Source organism: Octodon degus, unplaced genomic scaffold (assembly GCF_000260255.1).
Source record: "Octodon degus isolate 3935 unplaced genomic scaffold, OctDeg1.0 scaffold00020, whole genome shotgun sequence".
Lineage (NCBI taxonomy): Eukaryota > Metazoa > Chordata > Mammalia > Rodentia > Octodontidae > Octodon > Octodon degus.
In genome coordinates, this window is record NW_004524596.1 from 946,898 (window position 1) to 961,284 (window position 14,387).

General features: G+C 40.8%; 1 protein-coding gene across 6 annotated transcripts in view; it reads left to right on the forward strand.

Moving 5' to 3' along the window:
* Positions 1 to 14,387, forward strand: part of Ttc27 (tetratricopeptide repeat domain 27) — a 213,366-nt gene that overhangs the window by 60,929 nt on the left and 138,050 nt on the right. For all 6 annotated transcript variants that reach the window (XM_023711274.1, XM_023711271.1, XM_023711272.1 and 3 more), the window contains one exon: positions 5,636 to 5,749. In XM_023711274.1, the coding sequence (XP_023567042.1) occupies positions 5,636 to 5,749 (114 nt within the window). The remainder of the gene's footprint in view (positions 1 to 5,635; positions 5,750 to 14,387) is intronic.

Genomic DNA, 14,387 nt, shown 5'->3' on the forward strand with positions numbered 1-14,387 from the left:
TGCACCCAGCTGAGAGAACTTTTCTTAAAACAGCACCCAAGTGTTATTCCCACATGTAGTGTCTCACCTCTGTTTCATGGGTAAAAGTGGTAAAAATTCTATTTTGTATACGAGCACATGGTTGCAGATAGTATAAAGTTCTTTAGTACAGTGTCATAGTTCTGAAAGTTGGGCTAGTTGAACATAAATATTCTTAGCCTATTTCAAACCTCATTTGGAGTGTTAGCCAATACATGCAATTAGGTGAGCTGATGATTCTGTGTGTTTGTTGGGGGGTGGTGGTGCTGGGATTGAACCCAGGGCTTTCACACTAAGTGATACCCCAAGCCCTGTTTTTATTTTTTATTTGGAGATAGGATATTGCTCAGTCCTTAAGTTGGCCAGGTTGGACTCAGACTTGAGATTTTCCATCTTCAAGCTTCCCTCAGTGATGGGATTACATCCATGCTCTGCCACTTCTGGCCTCTGAGCTGGTATGTCTTCAGATGGCTATAATTAACAGACTCAAGGGTAAAAATGAAGACTTTAAAAAGATAATATTTGCAACTGTATCATTCTGGTTACATGAATTACCAAGAGAAAATAGATTGATAGAGACAGGCAACACAGGGGTGCGTTCTATGGCCTGGAGACAGAGGATAGGGAGCTTTGTTTAATGGATAGTTTCACTTGCAAATAAAAGGATTCTGGAGACTGGTTGTTCAGCAAAATGAATGTACTTAACATTATTGAACTGTTTATTTAAAAATTAAAATGGTGTATTTTATCTTCTATGTTTTTATTACAATTTAAAAAAAATTAAAAGGTGAGAAAAAATTGCATTTGTGATGTTAAAACTGTCAGACTCCTAGGAATAAATTTGTCAGAAGATTTACAAATATCTAAAATCTACAAAACATCATAGGAGAAGTTAGTAGATGCCTAAGTAAATGAAGGGGTATACTCTATTTACAGAGGACTCAAAGTTCTAAAATTTTAGATCTTTTCAAATTGTCTTCATAATTAATGTAATTTATGATGAAATAGTAGTGGTTTGATTTTTTTTGTTGTTGTTATAATTTCTGTTGTTTTGGGGGGAAATGAACTGCTTAGGCATTCTTGAAGAGGAACAGAGTCCGGGGATTTATAGTGTTTATATTGTCAATCAGCAAGATCTGTTATAAAATACTATTTCAGATAGTGGGTCTCAGCTTGGGATCCCTTGAAGCTCAGCAACGTTACCTGGGAACTTCTTAAGTTGGGATGGCTGTGGCTCTGTTTGAGAGTTTCCCAGATCAGAGCCTTTGGGCCGGAGCAAAGATTCTGTTTCAGTGTGTGTTCTGGGCTGGTTTTAAAACTTCAGAAACGTTGAATCAAGGTGCTTTGACAAAAGGAAATACAAACCTATCAGTGGAACAGACATTCCAGAAACAGATGCACACATTTACAGTTTACCAGATTTATGACAAAGGTGGTACTGTGGGTCAGTGGAAAGGGTAAGCTTTTCAGTGAATGTACTAGATCATTGTTAAACTCCAAATGGAGAACAGCCCTCCTAACCCCCATATCATGCTACATAAATAATCAGTTCTAGAAAGGTTTCCTATGTAAAAGTATAAAGCAAAATTATAAAGGTTTTAGAACAAAAATATAAGATACTATTAATATGTAGCACTTAGACTAGTGCTTGGCTAGCACATAATGTGTCTTATATAAATGTCAATGTAAACTAGTATAACCACTATGGAAATTAGTATGGAGATTCCTCAAAAACTACAAATAGAAATTCCATTTAGCCCAGTTTCTCCCTTTCTAGGGATCTCCCTGAAAGAGTTAAAAGCATTGCTTAGCCATATTTATAGTAGCAAAATTCATAGTAGCTAAATCTTGGAAGTAGCCTGTATGACTATCAATGAATGGGTAAAGAACATGTATTTACACTGCCATAAAGAAAGATAGGCCTGGGGAGATAGCTCAGTAGAATAAGCGCTTGCCTGGCAAGTGCAGGGTCCTGAGTTCAATCCCCAGTTCCATTAAAAAAAAAAAAAAAGACAGGTAAACTTCAGTCACTTGTAAAAAATAGATTCACTTACAGATCATAATGGCATGAAACAAGGAAATGTATGCATGCATGTGCGTGTTTGTAGCTTCTCTCCTTCAATGGCCGCCTAGACTCAAGCTTGGAGGCGCTAGTCTAATGGGTGTATCTAATCCTAATCACTTCCTAAATGTCCACCTCTAAACACCATAGTCAGAAAAAATTTCTTTGCTCTTAATACTTTACATTGGAGGTGAAATGCCAGTACTTAAAGCCTGGCACACACTCAAGCCGTACCATGAACAGTTTGCCCTGAGTGTCTCTTGGGCTATGTGCCCCTAGAAGTGTGACTCTCGGTGGCAGTCTGTGCCTTTGCTCTGTTTCCCAGCTGCCCTGCAGTGAGCAGCTTTGCCCCGCTGTGCCCTTCTGCCTTGGAGCAGCCAGCCATGGACCGACACCTCTAACACTATCAGCGGAAATGTGCCTCGCCTCCATTATATTGTAGGTGAAGGTATTTTGTCCCAGTAAAAAGCTGGCCAAGACAGCACGTTAGACTGGTGTTTTCCTCATAGGATTGTTTGCTGAAGTTTTGGACTGAAAGTTTTTAAAAATATGATTTTCTTCATAAGTCAGTGGAGGATATATAAAACACGTTTACTTTTCTTTTTCATTATCTAATGTTCCATATTAGGATTTGTTCTTATCTCATGGCAGCAGTGTTTTGTACAATCTACTAAATATAGCCTATCTACTCCCTTTCAGAAAGACTGTCTCAAGTCTGTCTCCTAGCCAACAGATATAAGATATGTTACATTCTTCCATGATATCATTATCCAGTCAGTTCCCTTCTTGAAAGCCTTTCAGAGGTCTGTTTGCCAAGCTGCATTTTACCTTCAGGGTGTAGTGACAATGTTTTGCTTGACATTCATGTGAAAGTATCAGGCAAACCTCTTATTTTCAAGCCAGTGTAGACAGCAGTGTGGCTTTGTTTTTTTCTTTTCTTTTTTATTAATTTTATTGAGAAACAAATAGTAGTGAGATCGTTTCAAAACCAATTAGTAGGACAGTTTCAATAATTAATACGTTGCATATTGTTGTCTTTGTAGGGCTTTGTCTTTTTCTAAGGAGAACATTTCATTCTTTCAGTGTGCAGATGTTTCAGACAAGTTTTTTTCTTTTCTTTTTTCCTATGCTGGGTATTGAACCCAGGGCTGTATGAACGCTGGGCCAGAGCTCTGCCCCTGAGCTGCAGTGCCCATGGTCATCTGCTGGACACTGGACTGTAGCTCTGATGGCATGTGCCTTGAGCCAGTCTGTGCTCTGCAGTGTTCTTGCTGGCAGCAGGATGGACCAAGCTGGGAGGTGAGCTCTGTTGCCTGCGCACCCGCGGCTGAGAAGAAACCCTGTAGGAGGAGGAGAGGGAGGCCGGGGAGGTCCGAGGAACTTGCTCAGGCTGCACAGCCTACTTGGTGGAGCTGCTGGGATTCTGTTTGGCAGTCCCAGAAACTTGCCCCATTGTGGTGTGTGCGGTGCTCCTCAGTGCTCTTCCTTCTGGTTGGAGGATAATCCCCTTAACGGACGAAAGAGAGGAAGTTGGGATGCTCCTCATTTCGGACACTTTTGCAGATTTACCTGAGAAAAATTCTTCCCTTTCAAAATTCTTGAGATGACATTTATGAATAAAATATTCTACAAGGTAGTATTGTACATACCAAAGAAACAATGTTTCAAGGAGATAAAAGTATTTTAGTTTTCATTTAGGTTAGAGAAATAAGATTATTTCATAAGACATTGCATTAGAATGTAAGTTTTTTGAAGTCAGGGACCTTTGTCTTGCTTACTGCTTTGTTCCTAGAGTCCAGAGCACAGCTTCAGTAAGCTCCTTCTTTTGATTGTCCTCCTTTGTTTATTCTTTGCCTACTCTTCCACTATCTCCAAGGTTCTTTCCTATGTCTTCTTACATTACTGCTTTCTGATTTTTTTCTGAGTAGCATCATCCATCTCTAAAAGAGAAGCCTATCACTTTTTTTCTTTTCTAAGTTTTGTGGCAAGGTCTCACAGAGTTCAGGCTGGTCTGGAACTCACTACGTAGCCTGCACTGGCCTCAAACTTGCTGCGATCCTCCTGCCTCACCCTTCCAAGTACTGGCATTACAGGTGTGTACCACCATGCCTGGTATGGATAAGCATATCTTAATTTAGTGATTTAAATAAGCGTTCATTTTATTTGTAAAAGTGTTCTAAAATAATATAAAGGTGTTTTGTTCTGGGGCTTGTAAGACCAGTGTGAGTACCAGCTTTTTTGTTACTGAAGGAATGATATTGAGCAAATGGTTTGCCCTTTAAGTGTTTCATTATGAAGGAGGTTGATCTAGATTAAGATTGAAAACTCAAAATATTTATAGGGGCCAGACAGACAATGTGAATGAGTGAAGTGAGCTGGACATCATATCATAAGGAGCTGTAGAGACTTTTTTTTTTTTTTTTTTTGGTTGAACCGGGGATTGAACTCAGGCCATTGTACTTGCCAGGCAAGTGTTTATTCTACTGAGCCATATCCCTGGCCCCAGAGACTTTCTTATAGTTTATTCTCTGTTAAAGGACTTCTTCCTAACCTTTAATGAGAATTCACAGTTATGAATGACTATGGCCAAAGACAGGGACTTGTGTTACTTTAGCCTGATAGTTCTTGAAGTTGGCTTCCCTTGACAATTACCTGAGGAATATTTTTAAAAACACTGATATTTAGATCTGCTCTCAGAGATAGGATTTGCTTTGAAAAAAACCCCCAAAGCTTCCCAGGTGTTTCTAATGAGCAGCTGGGTTTTAGAATGATTAATTGGACTCTTGATTAGGGTAGTTTCCACTCTTGTCTTTTAGAAACAAGCAAATACTTGTTTTGCAACAGGCAACACAATGATCATGGATAGCCTCAGCTCTCAGACAAATAAGTTTTTTCTCTTTTGTTACTTGAGCTTTAATGAAAGTTATTATTGGGACTGACCACTGGGGAACAATTTAGATTCCAAGTCACACTATAAGACAGAGTTTAAATTGTATTCCTTATACCAAGCTGTCCCTATTTATTACAATACATTTTGATTTGACCCAAACTTCACTTTTATTTCCCATTACATCTGTGATTCTATTTAATAGTTTCCAGCATGTTTTCTGAGTCTATGGCAGTTGCAGCTGCTGAGGGGTTAGTTTTCATTATGTGCATATAGAAGTTTTCTTGTAAGCCAGTCTTCCTATTTATTTACTTATTTGGTACTGGGAATTGAACTCAAGACCTCTTGCTTGCTAGATTGGTGCTTTGCCTCTGAGCTATATCCCTGGCCTGCCAGTATTTCTTTAAATGCCCTTTCTTGGAAAGCATGTAAACTAAAATTAGAGACTTTTTACCTCTAATGGAGACTGGGAGCTTTTTGTATGTTTTAGAATGATTTTTCTAAGATGTGAATTGAAAACAAGAACTCTGCCTTTTTTTGCTTAGATTGTCAGATCTGCTTTTGGTAGTATCCTGATATTTTTGGCAGAATTAATATTTTGCTATTCAGAATAAGATTTCTATCTTATCCCTTCTTTTCGTGATCATTTTCTTCCCTCCTTCTGTCAGTGTTTGCTTTCACAACCAAAGTTCTGGGCCATTCAGACGTCAGCCTTGATCCTGCGGACAAAACTGGAGCGAGGAAGCACACGCCGAGTGGAGCGGGCAATGAGACAGACGCAGGTAGGAATCAGTGTGACAGTCTTACTGCTCTTCCAGATGCGTATTGTGTGGGCATGCCTGCATGTGACGAATGAGGGAATCAGATGGCTCGTGTCTTATGCAAGCACTGCTGTTATATACAGTCTAGGTTCTAGAGTTAAACTGGCGCTTAACGTCAGCTTTGTTGCTTTGAAATTCTGAGCCCTCAGTACCAAACTTTGGTACGCCTCATTTTTTTAAAAATTTATTTATTTTATTTATTTATGTGTGTGTGTGTGTGTGTGTGTGTGGCCAGCTCAGCCCGCCTGAGGGCGGGGCTGGCTGGCATGTGGTGCTGGGGGATTGAACCACGGTCCCTGTGCTTTGCTAAGCTTGTTCTAAGTAGGTGCTTTAGACCACTGAGCCATCTCACCAGCCCCAAGTAAGCCTCATTTTTATCATATGTAGAAAAAAGTAAAAATAGGAAACTTACAAGTTTATGGTGAGCCTTAAAAGAGGCAGTGTTAGAGTTAATGTACAAAAAATATGAATGTCAAAAATTTAGTTTGTAAGTCAAGCATGGTGGTGCATGCCTATAATCCCAGGATTTGGGAGGCTGAGGGAAGAGGATTGCTGGGAGTTCAAGGTCAGACAGGTCCTCACTGGGCTATATAGTGAGAGCATGTATGTGGAAGGATTCAGTTTGTTTAAGGAAACAAAATAAAATGCATCTTCTAATACAGAAATATTTAAATGTAAAATAAATAAAATTGATCCATAGTCATCGTTCTCTGTTTAATATTGTTTTATTCCTATCCAGTGTGTAAGCTGCATTTAGTCTCTAAACCACACAAAATACAAATTTATTAACAAGAAAAATAGAAAACCTTTCAGTGTGTTTAGGAGTTCATAAAACCAATGTCTCAGTCCATTTGTATTGTGGTAAAATACTTGAGACTAGGTAATGTGTAGAAGAAAGAAATTTATTTTGCAGTTTTGGAGGCTGGGAAGTCAAATTCAAGTCAGGTTCTTTGCTAGTTCAGGCTGCTCTTTTTAGATGGTGCTGTGTAGTTGTCCCCACATAGCAGAAGGCCAAAACCTATTTTCACAAACCCTTGTGCAAAGATGTATGTAATTCCATTCACAAGAGCTGTACCTTCATGAACTAATCCTCTTAGTACTTTCATACTAGTCATTAACTTTTTTTTTTTTTAATTTTTAGAGAAGGGTCTACAGGGTGTTCAGGGTCTCACTACTAGATCAGACTCAGTGATCTGCCTATTTACAGCCTCCCAAGAGCTGGGATTACAGGTGTGTGCTACCACACCCAGTCTCAATTGCTGCCTTAGCATGCCTGGGGTTGGGGCCCAGGGGCAGGGCTGGCCCCTGGGCCTGCTTGCATTCATTAACTTTCAATGTAAGAATTTTGGGGGATACATTCTAACCATAATGGTCAATGAAAATGTTATTTAAAATTATTTTTTTGAAACATTTTCAAATTTATGTGAAAGCTGCCTGAGAATGTACAAAAACTCTAATATTGCCTCCACCAATTATGTCCTAAAAATGTCCCTTTTATGTCAGTAGGATCCAGCCACAAAAATTAGCTGTTTTGTTCTTAGTCTCCTTTAATTTGGAATGGTTTTCTACTCCCCTTTGACCTTTATGGGTTTAGTGTTTTTGAAGATTAGTGATTAACTATTTTGTTGACTGCATTTGTCTGATGTTTCCTTGTGGACTGATGCAGATTTTACCATTCTGACCGTAATATTGAAGAAATGGATTTGTAGCTGAATGTGCTGAGGTGGGGCCTGGTTGAAAGTGGGTCTCTGGGGGTGTTACCTGGAAGTATGTATTTTTTCCCCTTATTTTATTTTATTTTATTTTATTTTATTTTATTTTTTTAGTAGTACATGTTTGCAGTACATAATGATTATGTTCCTTGTGAGGAAATGGTGCATGTATGTAACACATTTTAAAATTTTTATTATCCCTGGAAGGGTGTATTCTTGTTCCTGACTATTCCTTTCTTTCTGTGCTTCCTGGTGCCATGGGTTGAGCAACTTTTCCATTGCTTTGCCTGATGGAATCATGTTTTTGCCTTGTAAGCCAAAGTAAATTTCTCTTAGGTGTTGAGTATTTTGTCCCAGTGATGGTAAAGTGGCTAAGGTACTTCCCCTCGGTGTGAGCTGGACTCAGATGCCTTCCACTTAGAGAATATGGAAAGGGAAAGGAGGTAAATTGACAGTGGAGGACATTGCCTTGACCTAGTGGATCAAAGTTTAACATCACTGCAGTTAAGTCTGTTGGTTCCGTGAGCCTTCTGATAGGAGATGGTGAGAAGAGTGTCTTAGCATCATTCTTCTTCTAAACCCATAACCTTGTTTAATTATGGGAAAACATTAGGACAAACCCAATTGAGAAAGATCGCACAAAAATACTGACTGCTCTGTTCAAAACCATTGAGGTCATGGAAAACAAGGGCTAGGAAACTCACAGGTAAGAGACACGAAGATATGATGTATGATATCCTTGATCGGATCCTGGACCAGAAAAAAAGAACATCAGTGGAAAAGCTGACAAGCTCCAGATAAAAATATGTAGTTTAATTAATAGTTACACATCATGTATTAGTTTTTTTTTCCAGTTTTCATTTATTTTTATCTTCTTATTCCAATAAATTCCCTACGTATTTTTAAAAACTGCACTAGACCATGTGTCAATTAGACAATTACAGCTTTTCAGTGAGTTCAGCGGCCTCTCGAGGGTACGTAGATGAGCGTGCATTCAGGAAGGCAGATATTGACTGGTACACCCACAAACCCCTCTGGTGCTTCTCTGTTACAGGACACAGTCAGGGTAAGGTGCCCTTGAACGCATCAGAGAAATAACCATTGCATCAAGATTCTGGGGTCGATGTGTGTCTGCAATTTGAAGTGAGTGGCTGACTGGTCGGGAGAACAGGAGTTAAGGGTACTCAAGGAAGTTGGCGGGTGCCAGTCCACCCTAGGAGTCTGTGAGGAGGCGCTGTGCTCTTTCTCCAGTCCATGTCAACCGGACCTGGGCTAGGACTGGATCATGTGTTAGTTTTGAAAAATAATCATATGTCAGCCCATTCAGAGAGCCCAAGGGAGAGTTTTGCTAGTGAGATACTCAGGTTAAAAAATACACATGTACAAGACATCAGAAACAGCAGCAGGCAACATGGAACAAAACAGAGCGCAAGAGCCACCTGCATCTTTATTATATAATTCTTATACTTCTTGTTACCACCTGTTTGGATTCTTACATGCTGGCCACACTGGCACATGTGTAGTTGTCCATTACTAAGTCATGGTTATATAATCGTGCCCCATTGTGCCCCTGTGCTGAAATGGGGTTGTGTCTTCAAGGCTGTACTGAAGCATCTTTACATGCCTCCAGCTTTGATTCAGTCTGTACTGTTCCCACATCTCACCCTCTCAAAGGTCAGGGAAGAGTCATTTCTTACAAGTGGCCCATAAAGCTGACCCCCTCACACAAAGACTGCAACAACAATACAGGGACAATAGATTACTACCAACCTCATTGCTATCATAGTGCAGTTTGTGGTTATCCAGTGTCTGGTGCATTCCAAGGATTCCTACCATTGGGTAAGGGAGTCCTGCTGCAGGGCCTGGATGGTGGATACCTCCTCATCTCTCTCTCACAAAGCTTTTTGTATCTCTGTCTGGTGGTCCAGGATATAAACTAACATTCTACATGTATGAGGGCACAAGTGTCTCTGTCTTGCAGTCAGTAAATCAAGAACCATGAGGTTTTGCAAAATCTTCTTTCTCATTTGAGAAGTGTCAGCAACATCAAATCCTGACATACAGCAATCAAGGTCTGATCCCTGTGTTGAATAAGGGCTTCAACTTGGAGGGCTAGGTATATGGTCCTTGCCCCTGGCAGCGTCCAGGCCATTGTATAAAACCACCACAGAATGGTGTGTCATTAGCGGCTGTAATAGCAGCCCAGCTCTACCTGGTATTAATGACACCAGTCCATTAAGGCACTAATCCAGAAGAGCACATCTACCCTACAGGGACGAGATAAAGTGTCCCAGTTGTGGGGTGTCTGTAAGGGCTGATCTGATAGTGTCCTTAACATGGAAATTCCTAGGTGCAGTGTCCTGTCCAGTGTGCAACTAGGTACAGCCAACCTGTGGTGCTGCAAGCCCATAATACTTCCACAGAGGGCCAGGTGGTAGGCACCATACCTATGAACTTATGGCTGTCCCACCGCTTGTTTGTATCATTTACCAGTAACGCCCGGTTACACAGGTTAGGGGGCATCCACCCTGCTGTTTTGACTTCCAGCTGACATACTCCCTTGTTGGATACAAAACAAGGCTACATCCAACAATGTTATGGAAGTTCCCATCATCCATCCCCAGGCATTGTACATAATGGGTCGCAGTCCCTGTAGGGTAGATGTGCTCTCCTGGATTAGTGCCTTGATGAACTGGTGTCATTAATGCCAGGTAGAGCTGGGCAGCTATTACAGCTGCTAGTCAGTCCAGTTGAGTAGGGATGCTGGTACAGTCCTTCATGGGAGGCCCTCAGCTGCCTCACTCAGGAGTTCAGCACATACCCAACAGTGTAAACATGTGTACCCATGTGATGATGCTGTTAACATGGCTGATCTCACCATTGCTGTGGTGGGTGGGGTTCTCGTGGTGTCATGCCAAATGTTGTGGGCACCCTCCTCCTCCAGGGGGCCAAATGAGCACACTGGGAACACACCTTTATTGTAGCCTTTGATTCAGCAGGAGTCAGGTCCAGATGCCATTTTTGTGCTTCAGCTTGCATGGTATTATGTCCCTCAAATTCTAGTTTTGGTAGCCCTCAGAGAGTGGCTACCTTTGTCAAGGTGTGAGCTAAGGCATTTCCTAAGGAGAAGAAAGGCCTCTGTCCTAACGCTAATCCTAACCCTAACCCTAACACTAATGCTAACCCTCACTAACCCTACATGGTTAGTGTCTTGACCATGATCCTGTAAGTCTCATAATAAGTTGGCACCCCACAAGGGATGGCACCCTGTCTGCCAGTTCTAAGCTGCCCTAACCATCAGGCAGAGCATCAGCCCCCTAAAGATGGCTCAGCCGTCCATGTAAACAGGTCATACATCCCAAGTAGCCACACTGCTCACAACTCTGCCCATTGGCTTGACCTTCCTATTCTAGTTTCAAACCAGAGGATTTCCGTGTTGGGCTAGACAACAACTGCCATCCATTGTGAGACTGTGCCACAGCTAGGCCCATCAGTGCACCACAGGTCAGCTGGGACTTTAGTTCATCTTGGATGGGTTCCTGGGCCGTATGTATTATGGGTTCCTAAACCATTGCCAGTTCAGCTGCCAATGGGCTACCCAAGAAAGAGGACTGCTGTTGGAGGTATGTCTCCCAATGTGTGAGACGGGGTCCTGTGCCACTCCACTCCTGGAATGGCTGTTAGGTCTTTTGCCTGCACTTCTACTGTCTGTTGTCTTCTGATACTTTCAGAAGCACACAAAGCAGCATGCACGGCTGCTACCTATTTGTCCTCATACTGGCTCTTGGCTCCCTTGCACAACTGTGACCCAAACCCAGCAGGGTGCTTCCATGTCCCCTGCTTGCCATAGGCCCCAGCCAGATTGTCATCATCGCACCGATGTTAGGGATAAATGGCAGGGGCTTGCTGCACCTGTGCGACGGCCCTTTTTGAGTCTTGGAAAGCTTCTGCTTCATGTTGACTTCATCTGTTTATGTTCTTACATGCTGGCCTCACTGGCACTTGTGTAGTTATCTGCTGCTAAGTCAGGGTTACGTAATTGTGCCCCATTGCAGGGCTGTGCTGACATCGGGGTCATGTCCTCAAAGCTGTCTCAAAGTGTCCTTACATGCAAGAGGGCTGACTGAGTCTTAGTGGTTCTCCAGCTCATAATAGATATAACTGGAAACAGGCAACACTATCAGGTGGAAGGAAAAAGTGCAAGTTGATTTAAAAGGAAATGTACAAGCCAGGTGTGGTGGTGCACTCTGGGAGGCTATGACAGGGGATTATAAAATCCAGCCCAGCCTGGGCAGTTGAGCAATTTAGTCCTTGTTTTACATATACAAAATAGCAGTGGGGATATAGCTCAGTGCAGAGGCCCCAGTACCACAAAAAGACTAAAGAGAGGGCATGTACAGAAACTAGGAACCCCTTCAGTCTAGTTCATGTCCCTTTGGTTTCTGCTGGAGAGTAGTGGGAGAGAATGTTGGGAAGGCTGACTCCTTTCTTTCTGGTGACTGCTTTTATATAAAGGTGAAGATGTTGAATTTTCTCTTCTCATTAAAGAAACTATGGCGGGGGGCAAATAGCTTAGCGGATTAAAGTGCCTGCAAGCAGGCTCAGGGGCCAGGGGTTTGATCCAGGCCCAGGGATCAAACCCCTGTCCCCTGAGCCTGCCTGCTGACCCCACCCTGGGGCATGCTGAGATGGCAATTGAGACTGGGCGTAGTCACCTGTAATCCCAGCTCTTGGGAGGCTGTAAACAGGAGAATCATTATGAGTCCAATCTAATAGTGAGACCCTTAACACCCTGAGGATCCTTCCCTAAAAATACAAAAATAAAAAATGAATAAATAAATAAAGAAACTATGGGCAAAATGATAAAGTCATAACTTTGAAGATAGCCTGAGCACTGTGTAACATGTATTAGTGATAGAAACTTAATTAGGAGACTGCACTAATAGGTCTACTGGGGAAAATACAGTATGGATACAAAGGAAAGACACCTTTAATAGATATTTTACTTAGTTCAAGTTTTAATTTTTTTCCTTTGGCTTAATTTAGATGAATCATTTAATTTGAAATTAAAATTTAAGGGAAAGGTAGTAAAACTTATACAACCCTCTTTATGTGGCTGGTTGAATGGATTATCTTCACAAAAGATGTTTCAAATAAGATTATTTTTCAAAAATAGAAATTAGGGGGCCGGGGAGATGGCTCAGTGGAATATGCGCTTCCCTGGCAAGTGCAAGGGCCTGAGTTCAATCCCTGGTTCCGCAAAAAAAAAAAAGAAAGAAAGAAATTAGGAAACTACTTGAGTACTTATTATAGGAAAGTGTTTAGACATCTTTTTTTGCCTAATATTTCAGCCTGCCTAACTAATGCAAATAATAATAGACTGCATTCACTTACTAATAAAAGACCTATTTTCTGGAAATGATTCACTTTTTATTTATGTCTTCCATCAATTTTAGCATATAAAATAACAAGGTGTCCTTTATATAAGTGCTAATACCTTTTCAATTTGATATCCGGTTTCACTTTCTTTTCTCTCTCTCTCTTTCTTTTTTTTTGGGGGCAGAACCAGGGATTGACTTCAGGCCCTTGCACTTGCCAGGGAAGTGCTTATTCTACTGAGCCATCTCCCCAGCCCCAGATTTCACTTTCTGTATCAAATAATAATAGTGTGCTTTGAGTAGAGAGCATGGGTTCCAAACAAGAGTTGAATGACTGTTGTGGCATGTTCCTTGCCCCTTGGCCGTCTCTGATTTGGGAGTCCCCTCATCTTACCATGTATATGCTACATTATCAAGAGAGCTGTACAGTATAACTCTTTAGCTGTGGAACTGAATTACAAGGAAATTGTTATTTCTGCCTCTATAGTCCGGTGCCTCAGAAAATCTTTTCACTTCCTCAACCCAGAAGTTTTGAAAATTAGCCAGATCATGTGACATAGTGAATGCAAAATTTGTCTAATTTTCTGGCATTGTTGAGCCACTTAGCTCATAACCTGAACTTTTGCCAGTTCCTCTGATTCAGAGTTTGATACTATGTTTTGTTAAAGTTATTTCATCCCTGCAGAATAAGGAAAAGGATTTAAAATTATGTATATAATATTTTTCTTAAAAATCTGTTTTAGTTTATGTGAAAAACTGTTCCTTTCCAGGCTGTGTAAAGTGATACAATAATAAAATGTTAAAATTGAGAATGGATCTATAGTGGCCCTGGGGAAAAAGCTTAATCTTACTGTATTCATGTGGAAGAAATGCAGGTATGGTGAAGTCAGGTGACTTGCCCTAATTTGGCCAGTTAGTGGCAGTCTGGACTATAACTTGCAGTTTGTTACATTAAAAACTCTAATAGCAGGTCCCCAAATAGGGCAGATTTGGGGGGGATTTCCAAGTGAGATGTGGCAACCTTAAAGAGAAAATGTTTCATTATACTTGATGGTAAAAAGAAAAAAAGAATATTAAGACCCCAGAGATGAAGAAATTTCAGATTGGGGACAATCCATTAAAACCTCAGTGAAAGAGTTCCTTAAGTATTACAAGTTGAAAGCTATGCTAGACGATGAAAATAGCAGGTGTGGAAATCCTGTGCATGATGATGGCTGTGTATCAGAAACTGAATGAATTAAAGTGAAATTGTACCCTTTAGGAGCCATTCGTAGCGCACTTTTTTTTTTTAAATAATTAACACATTGCATACATTCTTCCTAGTGGTTAATTGCTGTACAAGATGCGGACTTGATATCTTCTTTACAAACACCATTAGAACAAATCCCTCTATTCATTAAGAGAATGTAACTATATATCTATCCTAACCACTTTGAATACACAGATACAAAATTGACATTCATCTGTATCCCCTTTTTGTGTTAAGTTCCATCATTTAAATATTATAGG